At 35.7% G+C, this 19,523-nt stretch overlaps 4 protein-coding genes across 5 annotated transcripts in view; 3 read left to right on the top strand and 1 right to left on the bottom strand.

Moving 5' to 3' along the window:
- LOC142358572 (proteasome subunit beta type-3-like) overlaps window positions 1-9,056 on the top strand; it is a 361,488-nt gene extending 352,432 nt beyond the window's left edge. The window contains exon 5 of the mRNA XM_075409988.1: window positions 8,677-9,056. Coding sequence (XP_075266103.1) covers window positions 8,677-8,725 — 49 coding nt within the window. The 3' untranslated portion in view covers window positions 8,726-9,056. The remainder of the gene's footprint in view (window positions 1-8,676) is intronic.
- LOC142358570 (BTB/POZ domain-containing protein KCTD12-like) overlaps window positions 1-19,523 on the bottom strand; it is a 554,440-nt gene that overhangs the window by 59,237 nt on the left and 475,680 nt on the right. The gene's annotated exons all lie outside the window — the stretch shown is intronic.
- The window catches only part of LOC142358571 (dnaJ homolog subfamily C member 5-like), a 29,654-nt gene continuing 19,322 nt past the window's right edge, over window positions 9,192-19,523 (top strand). For both annotated transcript variants that reach the window (XM_075409987.1, XM_075409986.1), the window contains exons 1-2: window positions 9,192-9,631; window positions 9,850-9,925. In XM_075409987.1, the coding sequence (XP_075266102.1) occupies window positions 9,546-9,631; window positions 9,850-9,925 (162 nt within the window). In that variant the 5' untranslated portion in view covers window positions 9,192-9,545. The remainder of the gene's footprint in view (window positions 9,632-9,849; window positions 9,926-19,523) is intronic.
- LOC142358574 (baculoviral IAP repeat-containing protein 5-like) overlaps window positions 10,109-19,523 on the top strand; it is a 44,443-nt gene continuing 35,028 nt past the window's right edge. The window contains exon 1 of the mRNA XM_075409990.1: window positions 10,109-10,167. Within this exon, the coding sequence (XP_075266105.1) occupies window positions 10,124-10,167 (44 nt within the window). The 5' untranslated portion in view covers window positions 10,109-10,123. The remainder of the gene's footprint in view (window positions 10,168-19,523) is intronic.

Genomic DNA, 19,523 nt, shown 5'->3' with positions numbered 1-19,523 from the left:
AGGTGCGTTAGCAATCATAGTTATTGTTGTCCGTCCCTTGATTTTCTAAATTGGTTGTCAAAATTTTCCTTGCAACCATATGACTTCATGCTCTGCAAATCTGCTGTTTGAGCATTCATGAAATTTTTACAGAATTTTGTGAGTGGTTAGGTTAAGTTTCTGGTCAAGCGACTTTAAAAATGCTTTCATAAAATTCATTTTGCTCACTTGAATTTAAATAAAGGTCCACTGAGTGTGTTAAAATCTAATTAAACTTTATTTGGAAGAAGCAAATCATAATGTATACAATTCCTTTTAAATCAAAATTTAACATTTCAGCAATAAGTAAAAAATGATTTTATTTTCGTTGTTCTTTATTCTTGATACTGCAGAACTACAAAGCTGTTGCAACTGTTTTTGTGCAATATGGTTGCTATGTTTGTCTTTGCAGAAGTTTTTACACCCAGATTTATTCTCAAATGTACACGCCCTTTGAATAAAAGTTGGCCGCGGAAGTTTTTTCCAAGTCTTTTATTTTTTTCTGTATTTTATGGCACACAAGTCTATTTCGCAGCTATTCCGGCAGTCTGCCGGCTATGTTTATATAAATAACTGATTATTGATACCAAAAGATATTTACATCTACATGCAACATTGTTGCAACTTGCAAAAAGTCTGAACTATGAGAACTTGACAGAGAATAAAAATGCCTGAGAACTATCTTAAACGCAAAAGTTACTCAAATAAATCAAAATTGCCTTTAAAAGTACAATATACCATGAAATTGTTCAATCAAAATTACTCCCTAAGGTACAGTTAATTGTTCATAATTGTCTTAATAACCATTTGGGCAAATGATACCCAGGTTAAAACTAAAAGCTTGATTTGAAAATACCGCCCGTGAACAAAATATACAAATCGCATAGCGAAATGTTTTAACGTTTTTTGTTTGCTCTAATGCAGTTTAATGCATCAAAGAAAACCACTCCAAGTCTCTGTTCAGTTCAGCAGATTGACCTAAAGACTTTTGAGCTAAACACAGTGAGGAATGCTATACATGTAGGGGATCTTTTTTCGTTTGCGACGTCCCCCCAACGTAGTGGGTGCATTTTATTTACACCCCCTGAGGCACCTGACTTTTTTTGAATAACGATCCATTTAATGGCACGTGCTCTGTGTTTTGGGGGTGCATAACTTAGTGGGGGGAGGGGGGCACAAATGGAAAAAATCCCAATCAAGTTTTAGAAGGTGCGTTAGCAATCATAGTTATTGTTGTCCGCCCTTGATTTTCTAATTTGGTTCTCAAAATTTTCGTTGCAACCATGTGACTTCATGCTCTCTGCAAATCTACTTTTTGAGCATTCGTGAAATTTTAACAGGATTGTGTGAGTGTTTAGGTTAAGTTTCTGGTCAAGCGACTTTAAAAATAATTTCATAAAATGACTTTTGCTCAGTTGCATTTAAATTAAGGACCACTGAGTGGATTTCAATCTATTTAAACATTATTTGGGGGAAGCAAATCATAATATATACAATTTCTTCTAAACCAAAATTTGACGTTTCAGCAATAAGTAAAAAATGAATATACTTGTTTTTGGTCTTTATTTTTGAAACTGCAGAACTACAAAGCTATTGCAACTGTTTTTGTGCACTCTGGTAGCTATGTTTATCTTGCAATCTGGTTGCTATATCTAATTTTTATGTGGGTACTAACGGTCATATATTTCTCATTTTTGAGTTAATACTGTTAAATTTATGGCACTGATCTATTGCGTTGATAGCCTTTTCAAACCTATTTTGTTGCAATTATTCCTAATTCGTTTTTGGTCAACTTTTTACTTGATAAGTGGACTGCTTTTTTGAAAATTTAGATTGCTATCATGAACGTATTTTATTTTTTGTAGTTGGTTTATTTCATTATAAAAAATCAGTTTTCATGATATGACTATCAAAACTTATCTATGCGTTATCTATGAATATCTTTTTGTTTCCAATACAATAAATATCCAATAGAGTGGATACAGCTTGGTAAATGATTTAATTGCCCTCAAATATAGCGTTCGTTGTGTTAAATCTGAGTGACCTGCACAGTCTTTTTTCAACCATCACATTGTTTTTGCGCGATTTAAATCACCCTTATTTTCTGTAATACAATTACAATTCAATACAATTAATTAAATTCAATTGTTCCGCGTTGTTCTTGTACAAGAAATGGAAATTTCGATTTCCGGACACACCGAATCATTTATTTGTTAAAAAATTGTTATCAATTCAGTCTTGTCATAATGCAACATTGCAGTGACTGGGTTGTTAGTATTGTATACTAATGACCCAGTCATTACAATTGGGCATTAAGACAAGATTGAAACGATTACATTTTTTGAACAATTAAATGATTTGAGTCGCCATATTTGAACAAGGCTCAACAAAGGGAGGACGCCATCTTCAAAAATAAAGATTTTCGAAAAGGTTAGGACGTTGAAGATTTGATATGAGCGCTGCTCAGAAAAGATATTGAAAATGCGGTAATTGAGTGAGCTATTATTGGACGTCTTTTTATACGATTTGAAGAGGAGCATTGGTTTTCTTGAGATTTTTTGTAACTGGAAGCACTATTCGTTCAAACCGCATTTTGACCTAAAAGCGAAAGTGAGAAAATTGCAGTTTGAGCTATTCTGAGTTCTATCATGCGCTGCTTTTAGTTAATGACGACGTTTCGAGTGTTTTTTTTACAGAATGGCGCATATAGATAACTGTTCTTTTTGTCAATTTGGCTCTGTTTTGTTTATAATTCGTTTTTTTTTTGTGAAAATAATTAAACTTCTGAAATTGACACCATAGTGTTATTGACAGCATAATAATTCGTTTCAAGTGTAAATTGGGCACATACTTCTCAATTTTTTGGTAATTTTTTCTAATTCTTCATTTTTTCTCTTGGATCTTCAATCGGACTGACTTTCAGGAATCCGTGCATATGGCAACTGCTTTTTGATATCTCATACATTGAACGCCTCCTTATAACGTGAGGTTTTCAAAAAGTGTGCACATGCTAACCCGATTATGGCAGTCTTTGTGCAATTTTTTTTTAGTTTATTGTTTGTTTTGTTTTAATTGCACCTGTTGACAAACAAAAGTTCTGGTTACCTCAAATTTTGACTTCACTCACCCTTACTTAGTTTTTGTTATGCCTCTAATCAGTTGAAACATTCAAAATCTTACTCTGAAGTGGTATCCAATTCCTTGAAAAATGCGCAGCATATTCGAGTAGCGTTGTTTGCTGAGATTGTTTGCGGGACACAATCCTGTAAAGATGCGAATAGAGTGAACTCAATAATATAAGTGGACAAAGCCGATGCTGCTTTGTCCCTTTTACTATTATTATGATTTTGGCGGAAAACATTACAAATCAAATTGATTTCTCTATGATTCATCTGATGGTCAACGTAAACGGGTTAGAAATCCACTTCGTGATACATGAAATCACGTTTTTAAAACGAAACTAACTTCTTTCTGTAGCATTGAGGAATTGCGAGAACTTTAAAATGTGCGTCACTGGAATCAACTAAAGCTCAGAGAGTACAGGAGTACAATTTTTTTTTGCGAAAATGTTAACTTGAAAGTCAAAATATAGGAAACACAAAATTTGCCGAGCGCTTTTACAGCAAGACAATTGACTGACATCCTACTCCCAATATTCTTCCATAAACTTTAGAGTATTCTTTCGATTAACATGAGACTAAACTTGTGCCAGCTCCTAAGCCTATTGTCGCTTGAAATTGTTTTTTGCTTGGATTTCGGTCATTGATAATGCAGTTTTTTGCGAATCAGTCTTGTACAAGAGTTGTACTTTCGTATCAAACAAATGGTCATCACGGAGGACTCCTAGTTGCAATGGGTAACGATTTCTTGCGTGCTGTTAATCTGATTTATTTTTTGAAGATTGAGCAGTTTTCTCCGAAGTAACCAGTTGCATTGTTCCTGCTTATCAACCTCCATATTTTGTGTGAAACCTGGTTTCACAGAATACTATTTGCAGTCAAATGATGTGGAGACAATCTTGAGCTCTGAGAAACGCAAATCTGTCCAGATTCTTCTTGTTGATTTTAGTTTGCCCAGATTACGTTGGGAGTCGATCTCTTCGCCTCATTTTGATTTCTCATGCAGTGATTTACTGGTCTCCCAAACCGTTTATTTGCCTACTCATAAGCTTGGACGTGTTGTGGATTTGTTTTTTTTCTCCCATCCTGACAAATGGGGACTTGAGTATTGTAGAACAGTTAAACTCGGATGTTTAGTCTATTCCTTCAACGAATGATGACTTCAATCACCAATGTGCAAATGCGGACGCCTATACAATCAGCCCTCTTAACGAGGCTATTTTCATCTCATCTAACACGGTCAAGTTATTTTGCTCATGAGTGCCATAACTTGCAGCCTGATCAAGGTTCTATCACAAAGTATTTTGTGCTATTAACCAGGAGCAACAAAAAACGGAGAAAGCGCTTAGAAGCCCTCTTTTATTATTCCTCGCAGACTATGCATTGTGTAAATATTTAATTAATCTGGGAAGCTTCAAAAGAATTCTGTTGAATGTCTCTAAAAGGAACTAATGATTTTGATGGACAGAGACAAGCAAGTCCTGTTGAACGATGTACAGAAGTGTAACACAAATGAAGTCTTTGTTGAAAAATTTGAATGGTAGAAGTTGCTTTTCCAAAAAATGTTTCTTCAAAAATATGGCGTCTTTTGAAGGCTCAGGGAAAGCGTATTTTGATTTTTCAATTAGTTGTTTTTAGCAAACACTCAAATACGATTAAATGATTGTATTTGACAATGAGATCAAATTATCTGGTGTTCAATTCATCCTTGAATAATTTCAATTTTTTTTTTGTGATCAAGGTAGCCCGATTCCTGCCTTTCCTGATACACCTCCGACTATTTTATAGCTCTGTCTTTTTATTATCACCTTTCAACCGACTTGCTCATTTTTAGTTCATAAATTTGAGCTGAAAATTTTTTCCTGTTGAAAAAAAGTAACCCAAGCAGACGTCAAAAACTATCGGCCAGTTTCAGTATATGCAAAGTTTCCTTTCATTTTAGAGTATATTTTTGTTTATATACCTAAAGATCAGATATCAACTGAATTCCAGACTTGGACTCCGTGCGAAGCGTTCAACAATTACAATTGCTCACATTTTTTAATAAGCTATATTTTAATTATGACAAAAACCTCAAGCAAGTTGAGTTATTGGATTTCAGCAACGCTTTTGACTCGGTGTGTCGTCGATTTTCGCAAATTATTATTTAGTTTTGGCAACGATTTTGTGAAATATTTCAACATCTAGACGGCAATGTGTTAATTTGAATGGTGATCTGTCAAATAATCTGCCAGTTACTGGTTGTGTTACTTACGGAAGTGTTAGGACCGGTTTTGTTTTGGTTTTCTGATATGATCGATGTACCAGTGGTATCAAGTTCTTTGCTACGCTAAGAGTCAAAATTGCTCTGCCAAGGCAGCAGCTGCGTAAATAGGGCTCAAATTGACCTATGCTTGCTGCGGATATGGTAACTATTGCCTTTTAATTCATGCTGAAGCGGGTTCTTACTTATTGTAGATTTTCATTGGATAATGTTTCTTGGTAATGACGAGATACCTTTGCTGAATTATTTTAGGGATCTGGGAATTGAGTTATCGAAGACATTCAAGTGCATTGTTCTTGTATGAATAAAAATATTACCAGTTCGTCCGTTATTCATTGACTTAAAACAGAGTGCCGTTGAACGCGCAATCAGGAGTTAAATTTAAGTTATTCAAGGAATGTTTATTTGATTTTTCCATAAATATCCGGCTTGGTTTCCTGAATCTCTTATCTACGAGGATCATAGCAAACCCACTGCTTACGATGGTACTTTGGCTACGATGATTTCTTCAAACTATCAAAAATATACTATCAAACCCCGCTGTTATGCTATCAACTTATCGAGCGTCACTTAGTGTTTTTATAAAAATCGTTTTGAATGAAAGCTTATCTTTTGGCATTTCTGTGAAGTAAGACCCAAAGTCCTAAACCTACAGATTTTTGAGCGTCTGGCACTCACACGAGCTATGACTAGATATACGGAAAAATGTTCAACGTATTATAAATGAGGCGTTGGATATACCTAATGTCAGCATCAAATTTTTTCCGATATTATTACAAATGAAAAATTGCAACACCGAATCTTTGAATGGCCATGAGAAACGATAATTATGAATATGAATTATCTGGCGCATTGTGTCTTAGATGTTAACGCAGCTTTTGTATGGAATGATTTTTGTTGAATTGTTGCTCCTGTTTTTCTAGCTTTTACCTGATTTGTGTCTTTTTATGGTTAGTCTACCCTTTTGTCAATATCTTTTATACTCTTAAAGGTCATTAACGTTTTATTTTAATACTAAATTTTTTTCACAAGTGCAACTTTTGATCTTTTTCAAATGTTGGTTTCCAATCTATGAAATGTTTTCACTTTTAAATCTATGCAGGTGGGTGGCCTGAGTTTTTTTTCAAGCATCAAATGGTAAATATTTTCAATTATGTGTTTTTCTTTTTTTTCTTTTTGATTTCCAGCTTCCAAGTTCCGAAGTACTTTTTTGTTGTCTGTTTTACAATGTGTCTGTGTTGTCCTCGTTCTAGCATATATCCTAGCATCCGCTTAAAACCCTAATTTGTTTTCATTTTGCTTTATAAATAGTTTTAAGATTAGTGGTTCTAGAAATTTCCTCGAAATTTTCAATTTTGTTTGAATCTAATATTCAACTTAATGCAGCGCTGAGAATTTGCTGGACTTTCCTTTAAAAGTTCGAGAGCTAGGTTTGGTACTAAACTATTTTTTAATCTCTGAGGTGTTCTCTTTTTCCATTTACCTTTTCATGATTATTAAATTATCGCAAGGGTCTGAATTTTTACAAGAACTTTTGTCTCAATTTTGTGATTACAATTAGAAAAAAATCAGTTTTTGATTCCAAAATTTTAGTTTTCTTTTTTTGTTGTCAATTTCTATTCTACGAATATTATTTGCCTTATGCTCTCCCAATGTGCCTTCTGGGCAAACGAGTTAATTGCGGGGTTCTATTTTTGCAGGTCCATTATCATTATTTATTTCATGAAAATATTTAGCTCGCTCAGTTTTGTGATCCTATTCTTCTGTCCTAAGAATTAGGAACCTTTTTTCAACGTTAGTAGATATTCTGTAATAATTATAAATTTGGTGGTATCAGGATTTCCAGCAGGTTTTAATGTAAGAGTTAAATATATGCTCCTTTATTATGGTTTCTGAACGATGCCTTAATTATTTTGTTAGCTTGTGTCAAGGATGTCTGCTCAAAATCTTTCTGGGTATGGCAAGTGTAATTTGTGGCCAAAGATTTCAAAGTCCCTTGAGGCGCAGAACAAATCTTGACAAAATTTAACTGTTTTGGGCTGTAGTTACGATGTTCTCTCTGAAGTTTCGAAGCTTTTGAAATTGTTCCGGTTGTTTTATCACAATTTAGACAGTTGGAATTGATTTGGGTTACTGTCTTTTCTGCAAGATTGCTCACAAATTTGGCGATTTTAATAGTTACCTCGAAGCAGTGAAGGACGCGAGAATAAGGGAGCACGCACTTATTTTCATTTTTGCATGCAATTTTCCAATGGATATTGTGTACTGTTTTTTTGCTATATTATTTTGCTTTTATTTTATTCGCTTGAATGTTTTTGTCGCACTGACTTATCGAGTTCTCAAAATGACTTCTGCGTGCGTTAATTGGAAAAGTTAACAGGATATATCACTAAAGCTTATTCGATCATTAATTCTTGAGCCAAACGTTGAGACCATTTTAGTTGGTAGAAAAGCGAATGTTCAGTTCTTTTAACTATGAATTAATTGGCGTTCTGGGACTACAGATCTACGAAACAATCGCGACTATTTTCTGGCAATCTTGGGGTTACGTTTTTTGTGGGAGTATTTACTATCAATGATAAACAGTCAGTCAGTCAGTTCAGCGGGTTTTTGCCCTAAATTCTATAACATAATATTATTTCAAAGAACTTGAAGAAACTTGAAGATATGATTGTCCCATAAAATAAACGAGTCTTGTCTGAATCTGATTTGATTTGAATTTTTTTCAGCGTCTGACTTCAATGTGTGGGTTCAATGCGCTGTTGATTCTCTGTTTTCTTACTTCTGACCACATTCAACAACATGAGCGTATCCAGCTGTACTCTAAATAGATTTTGGTGCTCTAAATAGTTTTTGGGCAGCTTTACAATCTAACCTCAACTCTCCAGGGGCTATTATAGTGAACAACAGCAATAACACACAGTAGATATGTTTATGCTACGAGTGGAAGTAGATGTGAATTTCAATTCATTGACTATGTTTTAAGCATTTAGAGCTGATTTTATCCCACTTACCACTCAAATATTTTTTGTAAATGAATTCGATGCAAAGTTTAAACCTGTGCGTGTCGTGTATGACTTTATGGTACATAATAGACTATATAAATTGTCTGTCTCTCTTGCTTTGCTTTTTTAATTATTTATTACAACAGTAGGAAACCATCTATTTAGATCCTTTTGTGCATGAAATGCTCCTTTCATAAAAATACAGCTCAGTGCGTAAAATAGAAGGAAAATCAGGTTCAGCTTCAATTCATTTGAGCAGTTTCTTTTTCAGTGAAAAGGACAAAGTAACGAAAAGTACGTTGAAGACAAGAATGGACTAAAGTATCAATTGTGGGGAGCTGAATTGTGTTCAATGACTGACGGAAGGAAGACAATATTTTCAATCAGAGCAATGTGAACAAAGGAAGAAATGCTGAACTATTTTTAGACACACTTTGTGTAGTGTATCATACTTGAGAAGACTGTCTCAACCTCGCCGCCATTTTGTATTGCTTTGTTCAAAGGTTAAGATAGCTCCATAATGAAGAAAATTTTTGCGATACAATTGAATGCATTTTTCGTTCTTTACTGTTCTGGGTTGTCCTATGTATAAGTTGAGCATTTAGTTGGTTATTCCTTATGTGCTGATTTAAAATTGATTATTATTGACCATTTGTCCTGTTTTGAGGAGCCTTCTTATCTCTAGTTTCCCTCAGGCTCTCTAAGGATAGATATCTTTTTACTTCCATTCAGACGTCCCCTTATTATTCAATATATTGTATGTATGTATTACATGTCGACCTTTTTTGCGGCCAGACTGAAGTTTCCGTTGTTAAAGATAGTGACATAACTTTGTGATCATCGTTTCCTTTCAGTTAGTTGTGATTAACTTTATTGTATTAACCAATGGAGCGTCTCCAGGAAATGACCAAATGCGACACTGAATTCCTGGCATAAATTTCACGAATATGTGCGCCAATCAGCATACTCGCAACTACAGTGCCTGAAATGATGTGGACTTGAGTGTTTTGCCAATCAAAGTTGACTAGTTTAAACAATAGTTGGTTCATAGTGCATAGTCTTTGTCGAGTAATTCGTGCTTTTGGATCGCCCCCTGAAGTTTTATCGACTAGAACGCAGTTAGTGTGGAAAACTGACACGATGGTCGAGGATAGTGGTCTGGACAAGGACGAAAACGAACCCCCATATGCAGGCAGTGGAACAAATAGCAGAAAACTCAGCACTACGTGAGTAAATGTTGTTATAGTCACCCACTATCAAAAACATTAATTATAAGAGAACACAAAACATTGAGTTTTTACTTGGATCGCTTTAGAATTTACCAATAGGATACTTTGAGTTCAGCTTTACTGTTGAGGAATAGTTTGAGTCAGTAAAGTACAAGTAATTTTTGGCTTTGATTTAATTACGTGATTCAATCGCAGTTCAATTTTCAATGTTTTAGAGGTGAAAGCTTGTACAAACTCCTCAATGTTGAAAAAGGTGCTTCCAATGATGAAATCAAGAAGAGTTACCGCAAGGTAAGTAACGGTTTGAATGGATGCGTTCTAACAAAATTGTTGCGCGTTAAGAAGAATTTCTGAGATTGGAATCTATCTGGGCTTCAGTTTTAATAGCTACAGGGATAGCGACAGCGCTTTTAAGTAGCGACAGCTATGGCGGTGCGCTATTCTAGGACTTTCTGCGGTGCATTTATTTGACTTTTGCATAAATGCTGCATGTCCCTCATTTGCCTAATTGTTGTGATAAACTTATTAAATAGTTTAAGGTGAGCTATGACCAAACCGTCAATGACGTCAATGGACAACCACCTGCTCTCTGGTACATGGATCGCACCCCCATGATGAAGGCAAGTGCAAGCAAAAGAGGTTGCTCGGAATTGAGTCCGCTTGAAGAAAGATCGATGGAAGAAGTCATTCAAAGCGCACTTGCAGCTCAAATGCCAAGTATTATTGCAGGCATTCAAGCAGAAGTTCCGAATTCGGTATCAGCAGCCATCAACGATGCAATTGCCAAGTTGAAAGATGAGTTCGCTCAAAAATTAACTGTGCAAGAACAAAGATGTAACTTGAAGTCCCTATCCGAAGCGGAGCTACTGGAAAGCTACAACAGGCGTGATAACATCAAGGTGATTGGACTGCCTGAGGTTATCAAGGATGATGGAAAACCTGAAGCGTACGCGGAGACTATCAAGGAAATTGTTAAACTTGCGAACAAAATAGAAGTTAACGTGGATGAGCAGGACGTTTGAATTGCACACAGGCTACCAAGTGCTCAGAGAGGCAAGCGACCAATAATTGCCCGCTTCAACAGGCGAGTTTCAAAAATTGAGATGCTGAAGAAGAAGAAAAGTTGGGAGAATCTCGTCGGATACGCCAATGTTAGTGTTTAATTGCTCTCAAACGATGTTTGTAGCAATTATATTAGTCCTGTTGGTCTTTTTTAATGCGATTTTTCGCTTGACCGATTTTTCGTCTGACGCTTTTGGCTTTTCGTCCTCAAAAACGAGATAAACAGAGAGCCCAGAGGGCATTAAGTGCTCTTAGAGCCTTTTAGCTCTGTTTCAGCTCAAACAGTTTTGGAGTCTTATACTTGTGGTGTGAACAGCGGTTCTTAGAGTTTGAAGACCCACCCCCCCCACTGCTGACCCCCCCCCCCACCCCCCACCCGACTGTCGCCACCCCAATCGGCACCCCCGTGCACCCTCCCCCCACCCGTGGCTAGCTACTGACGAACAACCGCTAGCTAAAAACGCAAATTTATACTAATTGTCACAATTTTTTTCAAGATTTTTGAAAATTTTTGTCAGTTTATTAAGTTTTTTCAGCCCTAGCAGCCCTAGGTGTCAAGGAATCCACTCTAGGATTTGATAATGGGTTATTGAATAGTTTCTAGTGGTAATAGAGAATGGTTTCAACATCTCAACACTGCGAATTTTTTGCATTTTTTTGATAAATTTTGCAAATTTTTTCAATGTTTTTGAAAGTTTTTGTCGTTTTTTAGGTTTATCCAGCCTCAAGAGCCAAGGAACTTCCTCGAGGGTTTAATAATAGGTTACTATGTAGTTTCTAGAAGTAATGGAATCCTTTTCATGATTTAAACATCACGAATTTTAGCAATTTTTTGACAAAAATTGCTATATTTTTTAAAATTTTTTGACATATATTTTCATTATTCAAAATTTTTCAGCCTCAGGGTTCAGACAACCTCCTGAAGGGTTTGATAATACGTTGCTGCATAGTTTCTATTGGTAATAGAATGTTTTTCAACATTTGAACATCACGATTTTTAGCAATTGTTGGATAAAACTTGAATTTTTTTTCCAAATTTTTCAAAATTTGTCATTATCTAAGTTCTTCCAGCCCCAAGAAACCTCGTATAGGCTTTGATAATAGGTTACTGAACAATTTTTATTGCGATAGAATAGTTTTGAACTTTTTAATATCACAAATTTTGTCGATTTTTTAATAAAACTTATGATTTTTTCAATTTTTTTTTTGAAATTTTGTCATTTTATTTGCAGTTTTTGAGTCCTTTTTTGAGTTTAACGATTAGTACTGGCCAACGAAGCTTTTTAAGTCTTGCAGATGGGTTACATGACAAAAATCCAGAGGCAAAAATGTTCTTTGAATATTTTTGTCACTGCGAAATGTGGAAAGTTTTCTTCTGAATTTTGCACTTTCAGTTTTTTTATATGATTTAGTTACTAACAAGGCTAGAATCTCATGGAAAAAATTTCTAGCTCTCTCTCTCTCTCTTTCTCTCTGTGTGTGTTGGTTGGCGTTTCTTTCCTTCTCTTTCTCGCTCACGTTTTACCTCGCACTCTCTCTCTCTCTCTCTCTCTCTCCTTAACTCTTTTGTTGACTTCAGCGGCTGTTATGTGGCGTGATAATATCGTCTATTACCCTAGCCTCACGCCTCTTCAATCAAGCGAAATCTAACCTCACTAAACAGTGGCTAGGTGATGACAACCGCCCGCCGGTCGTTTGAGAGCAATTCGCCCGACGTTAGTCGGTTATGTACCAGGGAAACTACCAGGGAATCTTGAAACTACCAGGGAAACTTTTACCTCCGCAACTTGTCTAGATCATTTTATCTATCAAAATTTTGCCAGCCCTGAGTTCAGTGTTTTATCTCTTGACAACTTTTCATATCTTTATCCGATCTTAATGAAGTGGCTAATTAATGTTGATACTGAACAAAACTATTTGCCATTTAGAGACATAATCTTTATAAAATATCAAGAAAAACGGTCGAATTATTTAACTGACTCAGACTCGAACCTAAGGAATCGATGTCACTTTTTCGAATCTGATATTAACAATGAGTTGTTCAAAAATTTAACAGCCTTTTCCTGGAAATCACTAACAAGTGTGCCCCGCTTAAATGCTTGGCTGCTAAAAAATTAAAAGCACCGAAATGGTTTGCAAACACCCTTAAAAATTTGCGCTTCAAAAAAAACAGCACATCGAAGAAACAAAGATTCAAAAGAAACAAAGCGCATAACAATGAAGCAGCAAAAAAATCAAATTGTTACGCGACAAGTTTGGAAAAAGTGTTAAAAAAGCTGAAAAAGATTTCTATGCACAAAAATTCAAATCATGTATTGGAGACTCAAGGCAAACTTAAGTTACTCAATGATATTAAAGGAACAACTGGAGAAAGTTCACATGTTCCTGCGTTGAATACATGCAATGCACGTTGCGCTGATCCAAGCAGCGCTTACATTAATGAGGAATTTAACACATTCTTCGCCAATGCTGGTCCGAAGCTGAAATATAACAATAAACACGTTCCTTTAACTAAGATGGACGTAGTTAATCACCCAATGTATCTAAAGCCAATAACCTGTGGCGAGGTTAGGGAAATCATTGATAATCTAGATAATAAATTCTCATCTGGTGATGATGATTTCTCAAATGTCATAGTCAAGTTATCATCAAATGTTACGATTCCATACCTAACCCAGATAATCAATAAATCTTTTGAAGCAGGAATATTTCCCGATGATCTGAAAAAGGCCAAAGTCATTCCGCTTCAAAAGGATGGAGCAAAACCAGATGAAAATAACTACAGACCAATTTCTACTAATTGTATGGAGTAAAATTATAGAACGTGCTTTGTTCATTCGCATATATGCTTACATGGAATATCATAATTCGCTTTTCAATAGGCAATTTGGGTTTCGTACCAAACACAGCACACTTGACGCTCTAGTTGAATTAGTTGAAAAAATAAGATTGGACTGCCAAAATTTAAAAGCTATCAGTTTCTCTCTTGATCTTAAAAAAGGTTTTGATACCATTGAGCATAATATCTTATTGAAAAAGATCGAAAATACTGGCATCAGGGGCCCAACTCTAAATGGGGCAACAACATAGTTAAAAGGGAGTCAACAGCGGGTTATTGTAAATGGAGCTTGTTCCTCGTGGAATTCTATAGTTTGTGGGGTTCCACAAGGGTCAATTCTGGGTCCGTTCATAATCCTCATTTATATCAATGATCTGCCATTAGTTCGCAAATCTCTTAATTTTATATTGTTTGCGGATGATACAAACCTCACCGCAATTACAAAGACGATAATTCAGTGCAAGAAGATCTGCAAAACATCAATAATTGTTTGATTGCTAATAAGTTAATACTAAATATGGATAAAACAGTACAAATGAATATATGGAATAAAAATAGTGCTTCCAAATCAGCGTTTAAGTTTGATGTTTTTACTGAAGTTCGTAATGTCTGTAAGAATCTCGGAATCTATGTAGATAGTAAATTAAGTTTTCAATCATATATAGAATATATTAAGAAAAGACTCTCAAAACAGTGTTGTATTATATGTAGGCTGCATCACTATGTACCCCGTAAACAGCTAATTTATTACTGTCGAAGAAATGTTAACCCAATAATTCAATACGGTGTTTTGGTAAAAGGCTGTTGCAGTTACTCGTCGCTTCGACCTATCTACATTCTGCAGAAAAAAATTTTAAAATTCATTTACTTCAGGAAAAGGTCAGATAGTTCTAGGGACATTTTTATCTCTAATAAATTACTAACAGTATTCGAGTTCCATGTTTTTGAGCTGCTGAATTGTGTCCTGAAATCATTGAAAAAGATGCATAGCGAAACTTATCTAAATGAACTATTTGAGTATGAGCATAGTACCAGAAAAACCAGATCTACCAAAAACTACCTAAAGATACACTCCTTTAGAACGCCTCTATTTCATATCGTTGTGCAAAGCTATTTAACACACTAAGAAAAAATGAAGTTCTAGCACCAAACATTGAAACCGAAAATTGGCAAAAAATATCGGTATTCTATCATAAATATAAAGTTATTTGCTAAACAATGAGGAGCTGGTATCCTATATTCTTAAATAGTTTATTCCGTACATTTTTTAAAATATTTTTTCCGTACACCCTCAAAACATTTTTAAATTATTTTTTCCCTTTTTCTTTTCCATAAATTGTTGTCAAAAATTGTTGCGGCACTTACTTCAAAACATTTTTTAAATATTTTTTCCCTTTTTCTTTTCCTTAAATTGCTGTCAAAAATTGTTTTGGCACTTACCTCAAAACATTTTTTTAAATATTTTTTCCCTTTTTCTTTTCCATAAATTGTTGTCTAAATTTGTTCTCAAAAATTGAGGCCTCAAAAATGGTATTATTTTAGCAAAATAACAAAGTCTACACATAGAAAATCGACGATGAAAATCGAATTGCAGAAAAAAAATTACTTTAGCCAGGGCAGATACTAGGTGGGCTTAATAGCCCCGTTTATCTGTCCTCTCCGAGATACCTTTGATATGTAAATAATTTTAATTCATATATATGAATTATTTAATGCATTATGTAATTTATTAAATTGTTGATAATTTTCATGATATAGGAGAAATTTATTCTTTCTTTCTTTCTTATTTGTGAATTTTTATTGTTCAATAGAAGTACCAGTTAAATCATTTCCTTGATGTGATGTCACTTGCTCTCGGTTGATAATTGCAGCGATCGCTGTAGTCGTGTTTCTCTTAATGCAACTTTTTGCTAGGTTGATTGTGTTCTTGACTGTTCTTGCGCTTGCTTGAGTGATTTAGCTTACCGAATTACTTTTTTACGCTTATCTGCTTGCATTTTGCTCTAAGTTGCTTTCTGGTTTATTATTTTAAACAGCTGATTGCTAAAAGTTGAAGGAAAAGTGCTCAGCAATTGATTTTATATCATTTTCAATTGCTCTCAAACGAAGTCTGTAGCAACTGTGTGAGACCTGTGGCCTTTTAGGCGATTTTTTGTCTGATTCTTTTAACTTTTCGTCCTCAAAAAAGGTTAAATAGGTAGAGTCGGGAGGGCATTAACTGACTGAGCAGCTCTGTTAGAGCCTTATGCCTTATTAGTCTCTAAGTATGCTGTTCAGCGAACCTGCTTTCAGGAGACATTTTCATTGCGTGAAGTGTGGCTCTTAGTTTTAAAAGTTTGACACCCCTCAGTCGACCCCCCCCCCCACCCAACACACCCCCTTGTCGACCCTCCCCCATCTGAGAATTTAACCCCCTCCCCTCTCGTCCAGACCTTGCAACCATGCCCCCGATTGCTTCATCCCCCCTTCAACGCTTGAGCCCCCCCCCGCAATCCGGTTAACAACTACCCCCCCCCCCCAATGCTAACATCCCAGCTGACTGCCACCGAAGGCAACCGTTCGCCGGTTGTTTGAGAACAATTCACCGATGTTAGTCGGATATGTTTTCTTTTTATATCAGTGAAATGGTTTATAATGAGCCGCGCTTTTATCATATCATGTGAAATCGAACCCCCGCCTTCTATTGCCTTTTTCGCTGAATAGATACAAATGGCCATTTACATAAAGACATTTACATTTGTCGTTTCACGTATTGCTTAGTTTTGAGTTGACGTTAATTGTGCTGAACATTTGAAATCGAGGGAAAACTATTTTTGAGATTTGTTTTCTCTCAACAAGAAGTTTCACCAACTGCACTGCTGCGCTTATAGTTATAACATCACTTAGGGCTGTTTTCATTTCCTTGATCAGTAATAATCAAGGAACCCTTCTGTAATGGTTTTTTTAGAAGTTTTTTTAATTGCTTTCGAACGAAGTTTGATGCAATTATTTTAAACGTTTGTCTTTTTATGCAAAATTTCGATTCACTGCTTTAACGTTCTGTTCAAGAGCATTCCATGAATTGAGTGACTTTTTCACGCTTTTTTTTCGTTTTTGTGGGATCTAAATTGCGCTTTCTGAAATAAAGTTTGTTGCTGATATTAAAGCGATGGTGAGCGAAAAAGAATCAACATCTTGTAGCTAAATGGTTAGTAGTAGTAGTAAAAGACTTCCATTTACCAAACTGACGAAATTTTAACATTAAAAAATTAAGATATGTACATAAATCTGAGTAGAAAAAAGCTGTACAAAAGAAGGGATACTAAGATACACATATAGGACATCGACACTTTATTGACCACGTACAGGTTTGATTGAATTCAAATCTGCAGTCTCGCAGATCACTAAAGAATTTTCGTAATCTAATGGAGGGTAGAGTTAATCGAAATCACTCACATCATTAAAATCATTTACAACAGTTTGAATGCGGTTAATGTACGACTTGGCGGTCAGCTTCTTGGCGCGAATATCATGTGAAATCGAACCCCCGCCTTCTATTGCCTTTTTCGCTGAATAGATACAAATGGCCATTTACATAAAGACATTTACATTTGTCGTTTCACGTATTGCTTAGTTTTGAGTTGACGTTAATTGTGCTGAACATTTGAAATCGAGGGAAAACTATTTTTGGGATTTGTTTTTCTCTCAACAAGAAGTTTCACCAACTGCACTGCTGCGCTTATAGTTATAACATCACTTAGGGCTGTTTTCATTTCCTTGATCAGTAATAATCAAGGAACCCTTCTGTAATGATTTTTTTAGAAGTTTTTTTAATTGCTTTCGAACAAAGTTTGATGCAATTATTTTAAACGTTTGTCTTTTTATGCAAAATTTCGATTCACTGCTTTAACGCTTCTGTTCAAGAGCATTCCTTGAATTGAGTGACTTTTTCACGCTTTTGTTTTTCGTTTTTGTGGGATCTAAATTGCGCTTTCTGAAATAAAGTTTGTTGCTGATATTAAAGCGATTGTGAGCGAAAAAGAATTAACATCTTGTAGCTAAATGGTTAGTAGTAGTAGTAGTAGTAGTAGTAAAAGACTTCCATTTACCAAACTGACGAAATTTTAACATTAACAAATTAAGATATGTACATAAATCTGAGTAGAAAAAAGCTGTACAAAAGAAGGGATACTAAGATACACATATAGGACATCGACACTTTATTGACCACGTACAGGTTTGATTGAATTCAAATCTGCAGTCTCGCAGATCACTAAAGAATTTTCGTAATCTAATGGAGGGTAGAGTTAATCGAAATCACTCACATCATTAAAATCATTTATAACAGATTGAATGCGGTTAAAGTACGACTTGGCGGTCAGCTTCTTGGCGCATGCATTGACAACGAGATGAACTGTTTGACCGCTGCGGAGACATCTGTTAGATCGTGCACGACTGAAATACTGAATGAAGGGAATACAACTTTTGCCTTGAACAATGCTGATGAAGAACTTCAAATCACGATCAATAAGTTGGTAGGCAATAGGGAGGCTCTCTGAGAGAGACAAAATAGATTTATACTCACTATAACCAAAACACCAGCATAGCCCCTTCCAATGGAATTTCTCAAAGAGTCGCAAATGGGTAGCGTCAACATGCCAGACTGGAGAAGCGATGACATCACGCACGCGGAGAACAGGTTGAATTTTACTTTAGAAGGAAGGCAATAGGGCACAGAGTGTCGGAGATAATTAAAATTCTGTCGCGCTTTCAGGAGTTTACCACGTATGTGAGCTTTCCATTTGAGTGTTGTTGATACTTGTAATCCAAGATCGCATATTGAATCAACTCTCTGGAGCTGGTAATTGTCAATAAAAAGACTGCCAGTTGTCTTCTCTGAGATGTAAAAAGACGCTTTTGTTTAAATTGAACATTATGCTATTGTCTCTGCACCACTGTGAGAGACGCTTAATATATTGTTGCAAATTAAAAAAGATATTTTCAGAGGAGCATATCATCGTCGGCATAACAAAAACAAGTTGAAAAAGAAGGCAAAGCCAGCATGTCATCAATATAGATTAAAATGAGGAGAGGGCCAAGAACGCTCCCTTGGGGAACACCGCTTGAGATAGACTCGCAGTCAAACAGACATCCATCGATCTGAACTCTTTGAGTTCTGTTAGTGAGATAAGTTTTCATCAGTTTTAAAAAATTTTCGCCTAGTCCAAAGTATTCCAATTTGCAAAGTAATATGTTATGATTCACAGTATCGAAAGCCTTAGAGAAGTCAAGGTAAACTATTATTTGCTCGGAATTACTATCAAAATTCTCATAGATATCGTGGAGGCATACTAAAAGTTGTGTGATAGTTGAATGCCCAGTACGAAACCCGTGCTGCCGAGCGCTCAGCTGTGAGCGAAGAACGCAATATAAGTAATCAAAAATTATTTTTTTCAATACAAGAGAAAGTCGTGGCAGGATAGAGATCGGTCTATAGTTTTCTACATCGCTTTAGGAGCCTTTTTAAAAAATCGGAGTAACGTATGCGCACTTCTAAAAGTTCTGCCATTCATTGGTATTAATATTATATGAGAAGAGGGAGCATACATATCCGGACAGTGTACTGGGACAGCTGTTCCAAACAAACGATGGTATACCATTACAAGCCACATTTGTGCTAGAAGGCACAATCTCGAGGAGCTTAGTTATTTGGTTCACTGAAAATGTAACTTCTGACAGAACTGCCACAGGATTTGCCATTTGCGGTAGCGTGCCAGCTGAACAAGTTGACTCGATGAAAACTGATTGAAAATAGTTGTTTAACAGATTCGCTTTCTCTGTATTAGTAGATGTATGTGAATCTCGCCAAAACATTTCCTTGGGTAAGGTGTTTCGTCCATTCAATCTCTTGAGAATCTTGAAGGCCCCGTTTGTAGTAAAATGTTTGCAAGAGTCAAGGAAGCAGGCTTTATCCAGCTCAATGAAGTCAGACACCTCCTTTTCAATCTT

The sequence above is a fragment of the Convolutriloba macropyga genome, chromosome 2 (genome assembly GCF_964194025.1).
Source record: "Convolutriloba macropyga chromosome 2, txConMacr16.3, whole genome shotgun sequence".
Taxonomy (NCBI): Eukaryota; Metazoa; Xenacoelomorpha; order Acoela; family Convolutidae; genus Convolutriloba; species Convolutriloba macropyga.
The sequence above is the reverse complement of the archived record's forward strand: the minus strand, read 5'-3'. Positions and strand labels throughout refer to the sequence as shown.